Source organism: Phasianus colchicus, chromosome 22 (genome assembly GCF_987193195.1).
Source record: "Phasianus colchicus chromosome 22, bPhaCol1.hap1.1, whole genome shotgun sequence".
In the NCBI taxonomy this organism is placed as follows: domain Eukaryota; kingdom Metazoa; phylum Chordata; class Aves; order Galliformes; family Phasianidae; genus Phasianus; species Phasianus colchicus.
Window position 1 is genome coordinate 1,395,023 of NC_143457.1, and position 20,445 is coordinate 1,415,467.

General features: G+C 51.8%; 1 protein-coding gene across 3 annotated transcripts in view; it reads left to right on the top strand.

The window, feature by feature from the left end:
- The window catches only part of EPHA8 (EPH receptor A8), a 39,463-nt gene that overhangs the window by 7,863 nt on the left and 11,155 nt on the right, over nt 1-20,445 (top strand). For 2 of the 3 annotated variants that reach the window (XM_090122863.1, XM_090122865.1), the window contains exons 2-5: nt 4,176-4,240; nt 9,886-10,549; nt 17,180-17,338; nt 17,838-18,173. In XM_090122863.1, coding sequence (XP_089978989.1) covers nt 4,176-4,240; nt 9,886-10,549; nt 17,180-17,338; nt 17,838-18,173 — 1,224 coding nt within the window. The remainder of the gene's footprint in view (nt 1-4,175; nt 4,241-9,885; nt 10,550-17,179; nt 17,339-17,837; nt 18,174-20,445) is intronic. The other variant, XM_031607959.2, reaches the window with a different exon arrangement.

The following is a 20,445-nucleotide window of genomic DNA, read 5'->3' on the forward strand; positions in this document are numbered from 1 at the left end:
CAGCTATTCAGCGGGCTGGTGGATTAAACGGTGGGATACAAATAGCTGACCCCTCCTGGCCCCACCTGCCCCTCCAACATCCTGCCTGAGATTATGGGACATGAAAGCCGCTGCCTCTTGTTCCCCTCCTGCCAGGGAGCCTCTCCCTGCCCCTTTCCCATAGCCCCTCCGCCATCCCCGCTGAGGGCAGCCCTCCCCACGCTGAGCGGATTATGGCCATGGGGTGCTGTGGGGTGGGCAGAGCCCTATGGGGTGCACAGGTTGAGCCTGCCTGTCCTCGGGTGGAGGGGAGCTGAAGCGTCCAACCGTACTGCTAAGGGTTTAATTATCAATGCAAAAGGCGTTGTTGGGGGGGGGGGAGGAGAACCTTGCTGTGAATCTTGGGAGGCCTTTGAAGTTGTGATAGAGAGGAACTGAAGCCCAAGGGAACGGGGCTGCTCCCACTGACCCTTCCTCCCCACGCCTGCGCTACAAAGCCCACCGCCTGCGAGGGAGACCGTGGAGTAATTAGAGCGAGGATCGCGGTGGGTTAACAATTACGAGGGATCTCTGAGCCCTCTTTGGTCCCCCACTGGTTTTCTGGAGGCTGAGGCTTAGCATGTCCCCCAATGTGCTGCTGCCCCACCGTGCACCCCACACTGGGCAGCACCGCTCATGTGCTGGGACTGCTGGGCACGGCGATGCACCGTATTGGTCACCAGCCCAAGTGTTGGGAAGGACTTGGGAGCACTCCCTCTGAAGAGAGGGATATCCATGGGTAATGGGCATGGGGGCACAGGCAAAATGTGCATTCCCTGGATGTGAGCTCCTTTATCCCAAGTGGGAACTGGAATTTGGTAGATATAGTTATGAATCTGGAGGAGGTACGCCTATAAATGTAGATGCGGGTGTGTATAAATAAACATAACGTATACATAGACGTATATCTACTTTCTGGCATACACATATCTACTTTTTGACATATATATGCATGCACATACATCTACTCAATGGATGAGATCGCAGTGCGTGCTAATTGCACCGCATCACACGGCGCAACTCTTCAAGTCGGTCTCCCTTGCGTGAGACTCCAGCTCAACACCCCAGTTTGAGCCAGGGAAGCAACCTTGCAGCTCTGTAGGTGCTTCCATTCGAACGGGCAATCAGACTTGACAGCTCTTCCATCAGTGCGAGAATTCCCCCTGACACCTCCTGGTGTTTTGGCTCAATACGCCGAGTCAAAGCCAAGGCGCAGAATAGTGGAAATCAAAATGGTGCTCAGGAAGAAAAAAAAAGAGCTTGCAGTTTGAGACTGATACATACGGACAGTCCATAACATCAAACAGAATTACCCAGCTGTAGGATAGAGGTCTCCCAAACCAGCAGGTTTTCTGAGAAGCATTTCGGCTGAAAGGAGTCCTTTGTCATGGACTTGCTTGCCCTCCTGCATCAAGGCTCCAGCCTCCGGGGAAGCGATTGTGGCCGGGACATCACCCACGAGGTGCTGGTTAAGGTTCCCAGTTGGGTTCCCAGTTGGACTTTGGGAAGGAGCCCGGGTGGGGAGCCAAGGAGGGCTGTGAGGACTCTGCCAGCTAAGCCAGTAATTCCCTGCAGTTAGGGCTGGAGCTCAGCACCAGGAGCACAGCACGGCTCCCTGCAGTGCTTCGGACCAACCACACTGCAGACCATGCTTCAGTTTGTCTCAGAGCTCACTGGCAGGGCTGTTGCACCAGTGGGGTAGTGACTTCCCCATATTGAGGCTGATTTCTGAGCACCTGACGGAGCTGTGGGTGTCCCTGTTCATTGCAGTGGGGTTGGACAAGGCAGCCATTAGGGTCCCTTCCAACTCAAACCATTCCGTGATTCTGTATCTGAGCACGGCGTGCAGTAGTGCTGCTAGGCAGGTCCTCATGTGCACAGCCTCATGTTTGCTCTATAGGAACTTAATGCGAGAGCTCTGCATCAGAGAATGCCTTTCTATTTGTGCAGTGCCCACTGCAGTGGGCTTAACGCATCGGACCCCTCTATGCGCTTTGCAGAAACGCTTTCTGTGGAATAAAAGAAATATCTTAGCCCTCTTCCTGCAAAGAGGCACGAGTAATCCGCTCCACAGGAGTGCTGCAGGGAACGTGTGCTTATGTAGTGCTGTGCAGAAAAGCACCTGAAAGAAGGCTAACCTAAACCTAAGCCTGACCTTAAGCCTAACACTAAGCCTAAGCCAACCCTAAGCCTGAGCCTAAGCCTAACCCTTTCTATAACCCTAACCCTAACTATGACCCTAACCCTAACTGTAACTCTAAATATAACCCTCACCATAATCCTAACCATAACCCTAACCATGACCCTAACCCTATCTATAACCCTAACCCTAAATATGACCCTAACCATTACCCTAACTATAACCCTAACCATAACCATAACCCTCAGAATATGAGCCTGGGTCTTGGATGTAGGGTTTGCCTGGTGGGATGGTGTGCTCCAAGCTGGCTGCAGTTGATCTGGGTCCATGTGTGTCTGTCTCAGAGCTGTTATTCCAGCACCGTGCCTCTGGGGAACATCCCACCACGGGGGGCTGCATGCTCCAACTCCATCTCTGCACCCCATGTTGCAGCGCTATGGCTGTGACCAACCCTGGTGCTCCTGGAGAGCTCGTTCTGCAGCGAGACACAGCCGTGCCCAGCTTCGTGCATCGCAGCGTGGGAATAAGGGCATGGAGACAGCGGGGGGAGCGGGGCTGTGAACACAGCCCTGCTCACGGCTGTCCTGCCGGGGGTCGTCGGCACCGTGCTCCAGCACCGCGAGCAGGGAAACTCCGCAGCCCGGGCTCCTGCTGGGCGAATTACCCAGGGAAAATAGGCAGAAAATCTTCAGATTAACAATAACAAATAAAAATGGATTTGAGATCTCCGAGGTAATTACTCCGTGCTGAGGGCAAGGGGCCTCTCTAGCAGTGGGAGCAGCGCCTTGCAGCGAGCAGAGGGGCTCGGCCTGCTGTTGGGCCAATGAAGTCACACAAGAAACCCTGGAAATTCTTTCAAATTGTTCTGCTAACATTAATAAATGCCTCAAAAGCTCCTAATCTGCTCTGTCAGGAGCATGACGTCCGGGTGTTTCACAGCCAGCTCACGTCCCTGCTTCCTTCTCCCCCCTTTCCTTCCCTGCCTGGTAATCGTAAATGGAAGTGGCACCCGTTCCTACAGCTGCTGGGGCCCACTTTGTGCAGAGCCTGGCCTCTGGTGGGGCTGCAGCTGTGGTCCCGATGTGCCCCGTCCCACTGTGACAGCCACTGAGGCCACCTTCCCTCCAAAGCCCGGAGGTGCAGATGAGACACAGGGCAGAGCCTCATTCCCCATATGGACCTTAGGACCAGGCTGAAGGGATGAGGGAGATTTAAGTTAGATGAAGAGGAGAGATTTAGGTTAGATTTTGGAGGAAATTTTTTTATTTAGAGGATGGTGAAGGCCTGGCAGTGCTGCCCAGAGCTGTGGGTGCCCCATCCCTGGAGGTGCCCAATGCCATGCATGAGCCCTGAGCAGCCTGAGCTGGTGGGGGGCACCCAGCCCATGGCTGGCAGTTAGGGCTGAATAATCTTCAAGGTCCCCTCCAACCCAACCATTCTGTGATTCTATGATTCCATATCATTACCTCTGGCTCCTATTGGCAGAACGGTTTTTGAAAGTTTGACTTTGATGGGGCTCCAGAATGGATGTGTACAAGTGAGTGCCCCAGTTGTGCCAGCACTGGCCCAGGTGGGGCTGGTAGAGAACGTGGCACTTTTGGCTTTCATTTCCCATGCTCCTCCTGCTCTGCATCCCTATTGACCCGTCGTTTGCAGCCCCCTCATCTCTGAAATCATAGAACGATGGAATCATGGAAGGGCTTAAGTTGGGGGGACATTAAGGATCATCCAGCTCCAAACCCCTGCCAACCACCAGATCAGGATGCCCAGAACCCCATCCAACCCAAAAGAGTACACTGCTTTCTCTTGCAGCCACAGCCCAACTCTGCTGCATACCAGCAGCTCCGGGGAGCAGCATTTCTTGCCTTTGAACTGAGCTACAGCCAGACAGGTCCCTGTCACTAACTGCAAAGCGTCCCACGATGGGTGAATCAGGAGGGGTCAGCTGTGCTTTGTTTCCCTGCTCTCAGTGTAGAGCAAGCTTTCTAACACAGCATTTTGTTCCTGTGTTTTCCAGTGAACTTGCTTGACACGTCAACGATGCCAGGGGACTGGGGTTGGCTGACCTATCCCTCACATGGGGTAAGTATGAAGCACTGCTGAGGGATGCAGCATGGATGGACCAGGCTGTGTGTGACCAGGCCCTGAGCTCTGAGGTTATTCACTCCTCCCAGGGAACTCATGAGATGGGTTGCTCTGTGAAGTGTCTTGGTCACTGCTGTGCTGGGACAGCGCCTGGATTTTCCTCCAAAATGACCAGAAAGGTCTGAAGGGTTGGTAATCGGAGGAGTTTGAGGTAGGAGCTGAACAAACAGGGCAGGGGAACACCCACTGCAGCTGAATTCTTATGGGGTACAAATGCACTGCCCCATGGTGGAGCTTGGGGCCATCAACCCCATCCTCCCCACGTGCTCCCTTTGCTCCCATTTCCATGGCCAGGTTTTCCTGCTGCAGCAGCTTTCTGCAAACTGTAAATGTCAGTTTCAGATGGCAGTGACCTGGCTTAAGGACTTTTCCCATTTATTGAGTGAGCAGAAACAATTCTATAAATACAGGCAGGACCAACTGCGAGGCACGGTGTGGCATCCTGCATACACAAAATGTGCCAAGTCGGGGTGCCTTACCCAGCTTGTGCTGCTGCATTGGTTTTTCATGTCCACTCTTTTTTATCCCCACTCTGAACTAAATGGCGCTAATCTTTTCAATTCCACCTCCTACAGAAATCTTCCCAGGCCCCTAATCATTTTCATTGATCTGTTGCCTGAGACTTTCAGTCCTTGTGCTGTCTGTTTGAGAAGGAGTGATCAGAACTGTGAGTTCATAATAGGAACAGGGATGAGATTTATATCAGATATTATCATACATGTAAATATATTAAATCATTAACTCAGCTCTAATTTTAGCAGTTAGCCGTTGCAATGATGACTGTTGTGGAAATACAATAGATACAAGCCCTAGGTAAGTCATGGGGTAACACCCCTCTCCACTTGCCCCATGCTTTTGCCCAACTCATGGCCTTACAATGGAGAAGAGAATCATGCAGCTGTGTGAAAACTGACTTGAATACCTCCAAGGAGGATGCCTGGGTTTTGATGTGACATTCTTGCACTGATAACTTCCTATGTCTTTTTCCAGCTGGATGGAAGAATTTAGTCTCAGAAAGAGTGGGGATGCACTCGCACAGGACCAGGGAGGTGGCGGGGTCACCAACATCCTTGGAGGTGTTCAAGGAAATTGTAGATGGTAGATGTGGTACTCAGGGATGTGACTTAGTGGGCAATATTGGTGGTAGATGGACAGTTGGACTGGATGATCTTAGAAATCTTTTTCAGACTTAATGGTTTTATGATTCTGAATTTTAATGGCTCATCTGAACACCTATCTGGACTTACTCTTTCTCCATGGATCACTGCATTGCATCATCCTTAAAGAGCATCTCACTTCTTTACTCTCCTGCCAGTCCTTCAACTCCAAGTGCATTTTTTTGGGCAGTAACTTTGCACTTGGTACCAATGGCCATCACCACAAATGGAGGCAGGAGGTGGGTGACCCATAACGTTGTAGCTTGTGCCCACCTGGCTCCAAATCTGAAATCTAGGAAAGGGCTGGATGCCTGATGGGGCGGAGCCCCTCTTGCTTTGGGATTTCCCCACAGTGTCTCTGCTCTATCCAGGTATGCATCCTTTGCTGTACCCTCCTGCCGAGGGATGGCATCACTGGCCCTAACCCTGGCTGAAGGCACCCTTGTGTTTGCTTTACCCCCTTCTCCATTCCCCTTTCCTGTGTGAGCCATGGGCCACCACATAAAATCATAGAGAGGTGGGGTGGGAAGAGACCTTAAGAACCTTACAGGAATGCTTTTCCTCTCTGGGTTTGCCTTGGCCAAGCAGGGTGGAGGAGCAGGAGGCTGAGAGCCCTTGGTGCAGCTGAGGGTCAGCAGCACTGCTGGCCCCAGGGAGTGCCAAGCCATCAGGGAGCCATGCGTAGCCTGTTTTGACATTTCCTCTTGCCAGATAATCGTCTGAGGGGTAATTGGCTGTAATAGCTGCTCAGGGGTTTAATTGCGTCCCCCCCTCACCTCCACCCCAAGACACGTGCAGTAAGCAGAAGGGTCACCGGGAGCATCCCCATCCTGCAGGCTGCAGCTCCTCTCAATTATGCCTTCAAAGGGCTCCCAGGAGCTTTGCAGCCCGCTCTGTCCCCGGAACAATTCCCTTCGCATTGAAAATTAGACTCTTATCACTGCTGTCTAAGAGGCTGCCTCTGCCCTCCCGTGCCTCCGGTATGCCAGCTCTTTCCAGCAAAGTGCCCCAGTGCCCCAGTGCCCTTCTCTCCCCTCTCCTTGCCTGGCACGTGACCTGCCGGATCAGAGGGATCCTGATCAGCCCCTTTGCAAATTGCTTTTCTACTGACTAATTAAAATGCTGATGAGATAAGTCAACATATTATTAATAATTATTGTATCGTCTACTTTGATTTACAAAGTCAAACAGGAAATGATTTTGTTCAGGCACAGGATATCTAAAGAGCTTGCGAGATGCCTTGCAGAAGCTAATTATAATGGGAGAACCTCGAGCACTGGGGAAAGGCCCCCACACTGCCCCTTGACCCCACAGTTCCACCCCACAGCCCTCCCCAGATGTGAGCTCCATGCTGCCTTTGCACAATACTGTGCCTTTGCTCTGAGCTCACCCTGCTCAAACCACGCATATGCACCTGACATTCCAACACCGTGTAGGGTCCCAGCTGCCCCTTTGAACCCTACAAGACATTGGGACTCTGTCATCTCCCCATGGCCTCTCCTTACTCACTTTGGTGTCCTTGTGCTGTTTCCATGAGTAACTCTTCCAACCCAGAGCCTTTCTACCAGCATGTTACAGCTGTGATGAAACCCATTTTCTATAAAAAAGGAAAGTGTAGGTGTGGAACGTTGCAAGGCAAAGATTTAAGCTAGTAATTGAGATAAAAGCTCATCTCCCAGTGCTTGTTCAGTGAACGCTGTGTTATTGCTAATTCCCCAGAGGCTGGTCACTACCAGGAGTTAATCACCGGCAGTGAAGCTCAGAGTAGTTAGCTGCCAAGCAAATCCCTCCTCAGCCATAGCAGTGACTGATTTCAGGGGATTATCTCCATTAACGCCCCCCATCTAATGATTTATGGCCGCAATAATGTCCTTCTCTATTTTCTCTCCTGGTGACAGCAGTGCGAGGGCCTTGGTAGCTCCTGGTAAACGCTGCAGCTCAGAGCTTGCTTTGGGATGAGGGGAAGTGTTAGAAGTCCTGGTGGCAGCCAAAGGTTTGCAGTGCCAACAGGACTCTACAACCCTCTCCAAAGCCATTCCAGGGCCACAAGGGCATTGTCCCTTGGACTCCATGGCCAACGCATCGGCACTGTGGGGTGGCAAGAGGCTGAATCCCCCTTTGGAAATGAGTCCCTCCTTGCTTGTGCCCCTCCACTTCTCCTCCTCCTCACTCTGCCACGTCGCAGAGGCCCTGGGAGACTTCTAAGTCCTTGCTCAGCCGCCCAGATATCTACTGTTTGCATCTTTTCCCTTTCATAATCTGGCAATTTTTTTTTTTTTTATATAACTCGTGTTGACTTTAATTTAAACTATTAGGCAAGCCCCTGCATACAGATGTAGTCGCGTTCTCCCCCCCAGCACACACACATACGTGTGCTCACCACGTTAATTATGATGTCCTCATTTCCATCTCGCTGGGGGATCTTATCTCAGAGATGGGGCTGGGCTAAGCTTCCTTTAAGAAAAGACGTTTCAAACTGGTGGCCGCTGGGAAAATGTGCCTGTGGCATCTGAGCCACTGGTGCACGTGGCCCAGCCTTCCTCTGTGTGTTTCCTCTGCTGGCAGAGCACTTCCCTGCTAGTGGTATAGGCACGGTGCTCCTGTCCAGCTCAGACTGGGATCCCATGATGGTTCCAGCTCCAGCAGCACTGCATGACACACCGTGGCAATGAGCTGGGTGAAAAGAAACGTGAGAAGGTTCAAGGAGGGTGAGTGTAGAGTCCTACACCTGGGGAAGGAAACCTGCATGTAGCAGTGCAGTGGGTTGTGCTGCTGGAAAGGAGCTCTGTGGAGAAGGTATGGGTGTCCTGGTGGCCCAGAAAGTCAATGGTGTCCTGGTTGACCAACAGCTGACCAGCAGTTGACCAACAGTTGAGCAAAAGGGTGGCCATATGAGCCAGCAGTGTGCCCTGGTGGCCAAGAAGGCCAATGGTGCCCTGGTTGACCAATGATTGACCAACAGTTGACCACAAGCCAGCAGTATGCCCTGGTGGCCAACGATATCCTGGGGTGCATCTCACAGTGTGGTCAGCAGGGTGAGGGAGGTTCTTTTCCCCTCTGCTCTGCCCTGGGGAGGCCACAACCAGAGCACTGGGCCCAGTGCTGGGCTGCCCAGTTCAAGATAGACAGAGAACTGCTGGGGAGAGTCCAGCAGAGGGCTACAGAGGCTATTAAGGCCTGGAGTGCACAGTAACCTCTTCTTATACTGCAGGCACTGTTGGAGCAGCACTGTGTTTGCCAAGGGGAGCCAGCTGTGCAATGCAAGGAGCACCCCTGCTGCTGCTCCCAGCAACACCCCACATGCCTCCTCCCCTGCATGGTTCTGCCTCATTTCTCAGGGAACTCAGCAGGGAAAAGACAGGAAACAGATGTTGTGTTAATTTGTGCTCTATTAATTGTGACGAGGACTTCCACACCCTCCACGGTGCTGCGGCGCGTGCACGCATCAGTGTGGGAGTGGGGCCATGACAGGGTGGGGGTCATTTCTGGGTGAAATTCAGGCCCAGCATTTCAGAACAAACGTGGGCATTTCTGGAATGTAGGAGGTGATTTTTTGAAAAGAACCAGAAATGCTTTTTTCTCCCGGCAGTGGCTTGACTTTCACAGCCTTTGCCAGCATATTCCCCTCTGAATGAGCTTTTGTTGAAGTCCACACCTGGTGCTGCTGCCTTTTCCAGGCTGCTTTGAGCCTGTAGAAGGGCAAAGTGGAGTTTTCTCCTAAAGGTGAGATGCTGGGGGAGTTCTGAAGGTGTACATCACTGAAGCGGCTGCTCTGATCACCCCTAGCACTTGCAGAAGGCACCAGAAGGCAATCTCCATGGGAGATACAGGTCAAGGAGGTTCAGTGAGGAAGGACTTTTCTATTTGAGAAAGGAGAAAGGAGCAGTCTCCTTTAAAGGTGTTGCATGATGGACTTGTGCTGCTGCTGGGAAAGATTTGGGCTGAAGAGATGGTGGGAAGTCCCCAGAGAAAGGAAGGTCTGTGGATCCTGATGAGGGTTTTTGGAGGTGGAGAGGGAGATGTGATACAAGAATGAGCACCCAGAAAGGTCCAGTAGCCCCAAAACCTTCACTCAACCAACTGAGCTTATCTGTATCCACAGTCTCAGCACTTTTTTTCATGTCTTCTCAATCAGAACAGCTTAACATCCTTCCCTGGGTGGCACAGATGCCCCTGTTCACTTCCAGCTCACCCAATGACTCCTTAAACCATCCCTCCATCACTGTCCTGCTTGCTGCCACCTGCTTTTCCCAATCCTTCCATCCCCAAACTCATCCTGCTGCCACTGCTACATTGCTGTATACCTCTGGGTTCCCAATGCCCCTATCCAGCCTTTCAGCCTGGGAGAAAGGCTGTTCTGAGTGCCCTGTTACTTGTTGGAAGTTTGGTGCATCTGGGTTGACCTGTTTTCTCTCTGTCCCACAGTGGGATTCCATCAATGAAATGGACGAGTTTTTCAGCCCTATCCACACCTACCAGGTCTGTAATGTCATGACCCCCAACCAGAACAACTGGCTACGAACCAACTGGGTTCAGAGGGACGGTGCCCGGCGGGTCTACGCCGAGATCAAATTCACACTGCGGGACTGTAACAGCATGCCGGGTGTGCTGGGAACCTGCAAGGAGACTTTCAACCTCTACTACCTGGAGTCCGACCGTGATCTGGGTACCAGCACCCGTGAGAGCCAGTTTATGAAGATTGACACCATTGCGGCTGATGAGAGCTTCACCAATGTGGATCTGGGGGTCAGGCGCCTGAAACTGAACACAGAAGTGAGGGGTGTGGGGCCCTTGAGCAAGAGGGGTTTCTACTTGGCCTTCCAGGACATAGGTGCTTGCATTGCCATTGTTTCAGTGCGGGTGTACTACAAGAAGTGCCCGGCAATGGTGAGGAATTTGGCATCCTTCTCCGAGGCTGTGACTGGGGCAGATTCATCCTCCTTGGTGGAAGTGCGGGGAGAGTGTGTGGGCCATTCAGAGGAGAGGGACACCCCCAAAATGTACTGCAGTGCAGAGGGAGAATGGCTAGTGCCCATCGGGAAGTGCGTGTGCAGTGCTGGCTATGAAGAGCAGCGGGATTCCTGCATGGGTGAGTCCTGCTTCTTGATAGCAGTGCCTGGAAGGTGATGAGGGATGGCGGGGGGGAGCTCTTGGCCTCTTGTGGAAAGAGCTGGGGACAAAAACATGGAAAGGCAACATCTGTTGAGACCAAGAGATGCGCCAGCCTTTGGTTGGTGCTTCCCCAAAGGGTTGTTGATGCCAATGGCAAGCTCCTTGAGAGCTCATGTGAGGCTAGCTCTTGGTGCATAGGGTATGGTTTTGGGATTGAGGCTAGATATGGGGTGGGGGCTGCCCTGGCTGCAGTGAGAAAAGGACACCACCCCAGCCCTGTGCCTGTAGCAGCTGTGCTGCAAAGAAAAGCACACATGACCTCTCCAAAATGCCACAACGCGCTCACTTCCCTTCGGCAGGCAGTTTGAAAGCAAAAAGAAAGACACAGAGCTTTGCGAAACAAGGTTATCACGTCCATCCATCACCCCTCTCTGGGGCTGCCGCACAGCCCTCCCATCCTGGGGTGCAGGAGCCATCCCCGGGGGTCCTCCGTGCTGCAGGGCAGGCTGCAGGCTGCCAACTGTACAAACTGTGATAAGGAAGCGGGGTGACCACAGCTGCAGAGCACCGGGCACTGCTGCTGGCAAGGGGCCACGTGTGTACAGAGCTCGGCGCACCGGGATCCCGGTGAGAGCCCTCGGCACGGGTTTGTTTGCTCTCGGTTTCTTCATCAGGGATGTTTAGGGGAGCAACGTTCCGCCTCTGCAAATAAGAGCAGGGGGCCTTTGTTTGAGTTTCGTGGAAGTGTTAAGTGAAGCATTTGTCTTAGGGAGACTTGGTGCAAGGTTAGGACGTCCCATGCTTGGCTGGAGCAGATCTGGGTGCCGCAGGGACCGGCATTGGCCCTGGAGAGTTCCTGGCTATGCAGATTTGGAAGGACGGGCAGAATAAATGCTTGCATCCAGAATTCCTCCTCTCTGTGGCCACTGATTTGAAAGTCATCCTGAGACAGGTCTGATAATTCAGAATATGTCTTCCTCTCCCATGTTAAAAGGGTGGGTATGAAGTGTGCCAAGCACGTGCCACCATGGAAAGGGCACAGGCATGGGCCACTGGGATGACTATGTCCCATCCCCATGGGTACGAGGAGCTGTGAGCTGGAGGTTAGTTCCAAATGGCCAAATATCCTCTGTATAGTCCTCCTCAGCAGGAGGTCACCACCCAAAGCATGGAGGCTGGGAGCAGAGTGAGGATGGATGACTTTTTCAGCCCTATCCACTTATCTAGCCCTATCCAATGATGACATACCAGTCATGACCCCCAACCAAAACAACTGGCTATGGACCAACTGGGTTCAGCAGGATGGTGCTGAGCACGGAGAGTCCAATAGCCCAGCACCAAGTGAGTGGGGACAGCACTTCCTTCCCAGCATCTCCTTTGGTTCAGGGTCTGGATTACATACATCTACACGCAAAACCAAAATAGATGCAAATCTCTGATCTTAGCTTCTCGTGCTTGACTGGGGCAGAGTTCATTTTTCACAGTGAAAAGTGCCTTTCTGGGATGATTTATAACCCAGGAGGATCTGTCGGGGTTGGAAATTAGCCGTTTTAATTGTCAGATGAACAAAAGCAGGATTCCAGTGGCTGTCGTCCCCACTAATTTTTCATTTTCCGTCACTGGGATGAGATGATATAAATCACTCCTTGTGGCCCTAATAATCTTTCTATAAATATCAGGGACATTCTTTTTTTTTTTTTTTTTTTGCTTGGGGGGAAAAAAATTAGAGAGAAGATACTTTGCCTTTATGGCAGTGTTTAAAATGTGATTCCAAATTAATTTCCTTTTGCCTTTCACAGCCAGACGCCTTATTTGTCAAAGCTAAAGATGTTTGAACAGCGGAGGTTTCTCCCCCTCCTCTTTAACATTCATTTTTCTAAGGACCTGCCAGAGTGATGGAAGAGAGCTCAGGAAACCAAACCGTGGCCCGAGCTGTTCGCAGCCCTCTAGAGGAGGCAGAAGGCAGTGCCATGGAGCTGGGAAGGATGGAGTGAGACTGGCCGTGCACAGGAAACAGCACATTACTCTCCCTATCATCCTTCTCCCCTCGGTTTTTACCTTGAGTGCCCCTTTCTTTGACTAGGATGGGATCTCTGACCCTTTGTGCTTATCCTGTTACTTGCAACCCAACCTTTGGTGGGCTCTGTCAGGCTTCATGCCTTCCAAGGACACCCCAACGATGGCACCTCTCTGGGTCTCCCTCCCAGGGCAACAGAACTGTGCCACATATTTGCTTTCCCCCTTCAGTTTCAGTGTTCCAGAAGACTTTGTGCTCCTCCCCTCCCACCATCCACAGGCAGCCTCAGTTTCCTCCTTGAAGTGTCACAGTCCACAGTATCTCTTACACACAGCAAACATCCACCACTCTGCCTAAATAGCGGAATAAGTGATAGCATAAGTGAAAAGTGTCCGTCCCAGCAATTTAGTGGGTAGGAAGACAAGCAGCATAATTCACTGTATTTATATACAGTCGCTGTACCAAGTTGAGATGCATTTCAGTAAGGTCAGTGCAATCAGTAAGATGCACTAAGGGGGGTTTCAAGGGGAGCACTTCAACACTAGTTTGCTTCTGTGGGAGGGAAGACAGTCTCCTTCAATAGCTTCCAACTCTAACCCTATCCCACTGCTACCACCACCCTAACCATGACCCTAAACCTAACCCTAGCCCTAACCCTAACCCTAACTCTAACCTTAACCCTAACCCTAACCCTTACCCTAACCATAAGCATAACACTAACCCTAAGCATAACCCTAAGCATAACCCTAAGCATAACCCTAACCCTAATCAAAAAGTGAGATGAGAATGGGATAGGGGCAGTTGTCCAGTTGTCCCCCCGTGAACAAACCCCTTTGCCACTTGGGGTATGCCCAAAAGAAATGAATCTGGAGGGTCTGGTTGGCAATCTGGAAACCAGTTACTTTTTTTCCAGCTGGTGAAACTTGCACTGATGAGCCAATCAGCAAATTTAATGTACCTTAAACCTTTCTAGTGGGCAACTTTAATCGAGCAATTAAAGCACCACCGCATTGCTAATGAAGAGGAGAAAATACCCAGCTTGGTAATTATGTGCTCATGAGTACAGCTGTGCGTCCATGGGAAGAAAGTCAGTAGGGAAGGATGGTTGCCCTGAGCAGTGGTAGCTCTGAATACATGCAGTGCAAGGGATGCAAGCATCCTTTGAGCAATGCCAGGCAAGGAAATCAAATTAACTCAGTGACTCACAAGATTTCCATTGTTGCTTTGCAAGCTTTGTAAAAATGCATGCAGGAGCATCTGTCGAGATGATATCACCTTCTGTACATCTCAAGCAAAGTTCCACATCTAGACTGCAAAGAAGATGTGTCGGAGCTACGCGTTGCTTGCAAAGTTTAGTCTGCACATTAGGAAAAAGTTATTTTCTCAATGGATTATGCAGCCCCAGGAGAGGTCACTGCAGAAAGTGCAGGATCTTTACCCTTTAAATTTCCAAGACTAACCTAGGCAGCATGTAGTCTTTTTCTAGTTAGGAATAAATGGCTCTGGCAGCATTCAAAGACCTTCACCACATTGGGAATGAGTGGCGTTGGTGTGAACTCTTCTTTTCTGCAGAATTTATCCAGGTTTGGGAGTTGTCCTTCTGCACTACCAGTGTGCAGGTGCCACTGGGGCCCAGCCCAGCAGTGTGCTTTGTGCACCAGTGCTTACAGTAGATTGCACATTGCACTGTATGTTGGGAGCCTCCAATTCCCCACCAGTCTCAGTGTGATCACCCTACATGTGGAAGAGGCTCTTGCTTCCCACAGAGCAGCAGCACCCTGCCAAAAATGTATTCTGCACTTGGCACGAAGTCCAGATCCCACCCATGTCAACACTTCTGATGCAACACGATGTCTTCCCCTTCCTGAAAACAAGATGCTTCTGATACCGTGTCCCAAAACGAGAAAGGGAGCCAAAACTGGTGGTGCTCAGCTGTGTGGGGGCTGTGTGGCCTCTGGGGTGCTTTTCATTTGCATGCTAGCCCCTATTTTAAACCTTAGCCCCATGCATACATCCGTAGCCATAAAGATGTGGTGAGACGTCTCACACACCACCCAAAACTGTGAGCTGGTTCCAGTAGGGGCTGGGATTGAGGTCTTGATGCTGTGTGTCCTTTTTTTTTTCACGTAGGCATCTTCACTCCCCAAAGCCCTGCAGCAGGGATGCAGGGGTACACCCAGTGCCTTCATCTGCATTCTGCTCCACTCCTTCTGAACAGAGCTCTCCGGGTTTGTTTTTGGTCTGGTGAAAATTGCTGGTTTCTTTTTTTTTCTCCCAGAAACCTTAAATAGTTCTAAGAGCCTCTGACAAGGCAGTTTTGGAAAGAGATTTTCTTTCTAACTCTAGCATTGGGCCATGGGGCCCAATATAGAAATTCAGGCAGGTCCCTCCCCAGGCCACCAAATAACTGAGATAGAGCCTGTGCTGTCCTGGGATTAAATGCACAAGTTCTGGGGCAACGAGGCAGATGCCTGATGTGATGGATGCCCCATCCCTGCAGAGGTCAGGCTGAAGGGGCTCTGAGCACTGATGGAGCTGTGGGTGTCCCTGTGCATTGCAGGGTGTTGGTCCAGGTGGCCTTCAGGGTCCCTTCCAACTCAAAGTGCCCTATGATTCTATAATTCTATGTGGCTCTAAATAATATCTTTTGTATCAGTGCCTGTGTCACACTGGAGTAGAGACTGCCAGCACCATGCTGAAGGTGGATTTAAAAGAGCTGGGACTTTCAGTGTTAGCTTCTCCTGCAGCCTGGAGTGCACTGTGACCCAATGATACCCTTATTTCCATCTTTATCTCTTCCCAAAGGATGAGGTGCAAGGATAACCTGAAAAGCTTTGCTGCAGGGAAGGGAACAGGGCTGCCCCAAGGCACCCTCCCAGCACAGACCTCATAGGATGGGGACACAGCCCATAGGGTGGGGGCTGTCATTTGCACCCTTGGTGGTCCCTCTGGGTGTGTGTGGAGCGCACATCCTGACAGCTCCCCAGGCTGAATAGAGTGCGTCCTGGCTGGTGACTCCCCGACAGGTCCATCTATCATCTCCCCTGCTGTGCCAGATCATTAGCAGATGTTGTCCCGTCCCCAGAGGATGAGGAGGGAGGGAAACAAATGGGCTGAACTACAGATGGTTGGCAGAGCCCTACCCACGCTCGCTGCCTCTGAGACAAACCTGCTGCTCTGGGGGCCGCTCGTTTTGCCTGAGATCCTCAGATACACAGAGAGGGTATTCACTGCAAAAAGCAATTCTTTCTAAAAGAGAAATTCTTACCTTTCTACAGGGCTCCCAGGAGCCCAACCCAAAAGAAACACTGCACCTGGCCATACTGAACCTCATTAGGTTCTCGTGCACTCACTTCTTGAGCCCACCCAGGTCCCTCTGGGTGGCATCCCTTCCGTTTGCTGTGTTAACTGCACTGTTCAGCTTGGAGCCATCAGCAAACTGCTGAGGGTGCTCTCGATCCCACTGCCTATGTCACTGATAAAGATAATAAAGAGCACTGGTCCCAAGATGGACCCCTGGGGGTTACCACTCATCACCAGCCTCCACCTGGACACACAGCCATCAACACAGAGCCCTCTGGCTGTGACCACCCAACCAATTCCTTGTCCACATTTCAAATACGTATCTCTCCAATTTAGAGATAAGGATGTGATGTAGGACCATATCAAAGGCCTTCATAAGTCAGTGAGGTGCATGACTCCATCCAGAACACCACCTGCCTAGCCTCAGCCTTCCCCCAGCCTTCTTGCATGCCTGTACTGTCCAGGTGCTGAGAGCTTGTGCTGCCCTGGTGCACAAATTCACTTGCAATTTGTCATTTAGGATAATTTTCTTCCTGGGCGCATCTAAAATAATTGTGAATTATTGCCATAGGTAATTAATGTTTCTTTATAGCATTTAATGCTAAGTGATTACAGTTGGTGCAAATCTGCCGTGCTTCATCTTCCCATCCTTCCTGTCCATATAGCGTTCACTCCTCTGCCTCCAATTAAACATTGGTGGGGGGAACCACTCCAGTTCCCCTTTAATCAGGAGTCCCTGACCACTGTTAGCTGCATGGATAGACCTGCCCTGCTAAGACTAATAGCAGAGCTGCTCCAGTCCCCCCAGTATCTTGCTGGCCCTCCATTAGACTGTCTCCAGTATGTCTGTGTGTCTCATACAGAGGAGCTCAGAACTGGACCCAGTACTCGAGGTGTGACCTTACTGACTAGGGGAAAGGATCACTGCTTTCCACCAAATCTTCCATCCCTTGCATCTCTGGCGTTCCCACTCTGTGTTCTGACGCCCTATGGGGGGCAGAGGAGCAGGGATTTAGGAACAAACTCTGTGTTATGGTGCAAAGCAGTGAGGGCTGTGTCACCAAACAAACCTCACCTAGCCTTGCTGTCCCTCTGCAGAGAGCAGGCAGCATGCATGCAAAGTCTCTTTGCTGCGACGTGAAATGAGAGATGTTTTTCCCTTGGAAAAGGAAACTCACGGCTTTGTTATACAAACCAGGGGCATGCAGGGTGCTGTGTGCCTGTGGATGATGCTCTTGGGCACTCCTAGCACACGTACTCTCTCTGACCACTGCCCCTTCCCCCCAGCAGCATGCCAGCTGGGCTTCTACAAGTCGGACCCTGGGGACCAGCTGTGTGCCAAGTGCCCCCCGCACAGCCATTCGGAGAGCCGGGCAGCCCGTGTGTGCCGCTGTGACAGCAGCTTCTACCGGGCAGTGCAGGACCCCCCCTCGGCCGCCTGCACACGTAAGTACCCCCCAGCATGGCTGTGTGTGTGCTGCCCAGGATTTGCAGCCTTCCAGCCCCAGCTCTCCTTGCGTTGCAGGGTCAGAGCCCTGGGGTTCCATAGGGCAAGGCAAGCTTTGTTGTGCCGTGGGTGGATGGTGGCACTGGAGCTTGGCATACAGGTTCAGCCCAGCTCTCTGCATTGGGAGCTCAGTGTTGTTGAAATGGGCTGAACACAACACAGGAGGATTTGCTTGCTGGAGCTCCAGAGGTGTTTGCATAGCACTCGGACATAGGGTTTGGGTTTTGGGTGGTCCTGTTCAGAGCCAGGGGCTGGACTCAGGGATCCTCATGGCCTCCTTCCAGCTTGGGATATCCCATGATTCTATGATTGCTCATCTTCCCAGGAGACATGAGTTCACCATTTCATTTCCACAACCATTTCGTTTCCCCACCCTGCAGCCCACTTGACACTTTTGCTCCCCTTTTTCACCATTTTCACCCTCTCCTCTTATTCCAGGCCCTCCCTCCGCTCCGGTGAACCTGGTCTCCAGCGTTAACGGCACCTCGGTGACACTGGAATGGGGTCCTCCCTTGGACAAGGGGGGACGCAGTGACGTGGTGTACAACGTGCAGTGCCGGCGCTGCGGGGCAGATGCGGGGCAATGCGAGGCGTGCGGCGGTGGGATCCGCTTCGTCCCCCAGCAGATGAGCCTGGTGCAGGGAGCGCTGACCGTCACCAATCTCCTGGCCCACACCAATTATTCCTTCTGGGTGGAGGCCGTCAACGGGGTGTCAGATCTCAGCGTGGAGGCCAGGAGAGCCGCCGTGGCCAACATCACAACCAACCAGGCAGGTAGGAGGCTTTGGGTTCTTGAAAGGCAGGTCCTGCTTGACCGACTTGATCTCCTTCTATGGCAGGGTGACCCACCTGGTAGGTGAGGGAAGGACAGTCTATCTAAACTTTCAGCAAAACATCTCACTCTGTCTCCCACAGCATTCTCCTGGGGAAGCTGCAGCCCATGGCTGAGATGCACTCTTTGCTGGGTAAAAAGTGGCTGGATAGCCAGGCCCACAGAGTGGTGATGAATGTAGTCACACTCAGCTGATGGCCAGCCACAGCGATGTTCCCCAGGGGTCAGTGCTGGGACCCTTCTTGTTTGATATCTGTATTGACTATTTGGATGAGGGAAACGAGTGCACCCTCAGTAAGTTTGCAGATGACACCCAGCTGGGAGGAAATGTCCATCTGCCTGGAGTGGGAAGGCCCTACAGAGGGACCTGGATAGGCTGATCAATGGGCTGAGGCCAGTATGATGAAGTTCACGTTAAAATGGTCAACCCTGATCAAGAAGATCAAGCGCTGTATCCTGCACTTCAGCCACAACAACCCCAGGCAGTGCTACAGGCTTGGGGCAGCGACTAAAAATTTGTATGGAGGAAAAGGTTATGGGAGTATTGGTCAGTGCTCAGCTAAACATGAGCCAGCAGTGTGCCCAGGTGGCCAAGAAGATGGCATCCTGGTTTGTGTCAGAAATACCGCAGCCAGTGGGAGCAGGAGGTGATCATCCCTCTGTTCTCAGCTCTGGTGAGGCTGGACCTCTGTGCTGTGTGCAGAGTTGGGTCCCTCACTACAAGAAAGGCATCAAGACCCTCGAGTGTGTTCAGAGAAGGGAATGGAGCTGTGAGGGGTCTGGAGCACAGTGCTGTGGGGAGCAGCTGAGGGAGCTGAGATGGGTCAGTCTGCAGAAGAAGAGGCTTGGGAGAGACCTCATTGCTCCCTACAACTCCTAAAGGAGGTTGTGGTGAGGTGGGATCAGCCTCTGCTCCCAGGTAACAGCAATAGGATGAGAGGTAATGGCCTGAAGTTGCAGCAGGGGATGCTCAGGTTGGATATTAGGAACAACTCATTCTCAGAAAGAGTGTCTGACATTGGCACAGGGAGGTGGTGGGGTCACTGTCCCTGGAGGTGTTTAAGGACAGGGTGGATGTGACACTGAGGGACATGATCAACGGGCTTTAGTGGTGAAGGTGGATGGTTGGACTGGATGATCTTAGAACTCTTTTCCAACCTTAATCATTCTGTGATTTTCCTGCGTGGATGATGTGCTCCTACGTTGGTGACACGAGGAGGACTCTCTGTTCCCTTTGCTGCTGGAGGTAAGTTTGAGGACACATTGAGGACAATGTGATGGCAGCTCTCAATTTTCTCTGCTTTTTTGTGTCCTTTGTCATCTCCCTCTCCCTCCACATCAGCCGGTGGTGGAGGATCCCTTTCTGCAGGAGGCAAGGAGCACGGAGAGCACTTGTTTATTGCCAGGAACACGAAGCGGAGCATGAATCTTTCAGGTTGCTCCTTGCAGCCTTCTGTCCCATCCTGAAGGGGCAGGCAGCAGTTCATGCTCTGCTCTGAGCTCACAGCAGTGCCACCCCCTGGCAGGTGATGGCAATGGCCATAGGGAAAAGTGCACATCTCATCTTGGCAAATCATATCATCACGGAATGGTTTGAGTTGGAAGGAACCCTTAAAGGCCATATGCTCCAACCCCCCTGCAATGCACAGGGACATCCACAGCTCCATCAGCACTCAGAGCCCCTCCATCCTGACCTTGGGTCTCTGCAGGGATGGAGATCCACCACCTCTCTGGGCAACCTGTGCCAGTGCCTCACCACGCTCAATGTAACAAACTCCTGCCTTATATCCAATCTCCTCCTGCTGGCAGGAGAAATTCAGGGACCCCCTGAGTTAGCTATGGTTGGCAGGAGAGCAAGGTTCTGTCGTTACCAGTGCCTGCTTGCCTGCTCCTAGCACTTCTTTATCCCTCTGCTGAGCCCACCTGGAGACAAGCACTGCCAAACTGATGCCTTACAGGAGCTGCTCTCAATGAGCTCTTCTCCCAGACTGTCTGTATATCTGGGATTGCCCCAACCCAAAGGTAGCACCTTGCACTTGTCCTTGTTGAGCCTCATTCGATTTGTATGGGCCCACTTCTCAAGCTTAAATGACATCCCTTCATTCTGTCATAGCAAGAACAGCACTCAGATTTCTGCTCAGAAGAGCCAGCCTGAAGACAAGCCAGAATTCACCACTGCCATTCAAGCTCCCATGATGTTTCCAGGACCCAGGT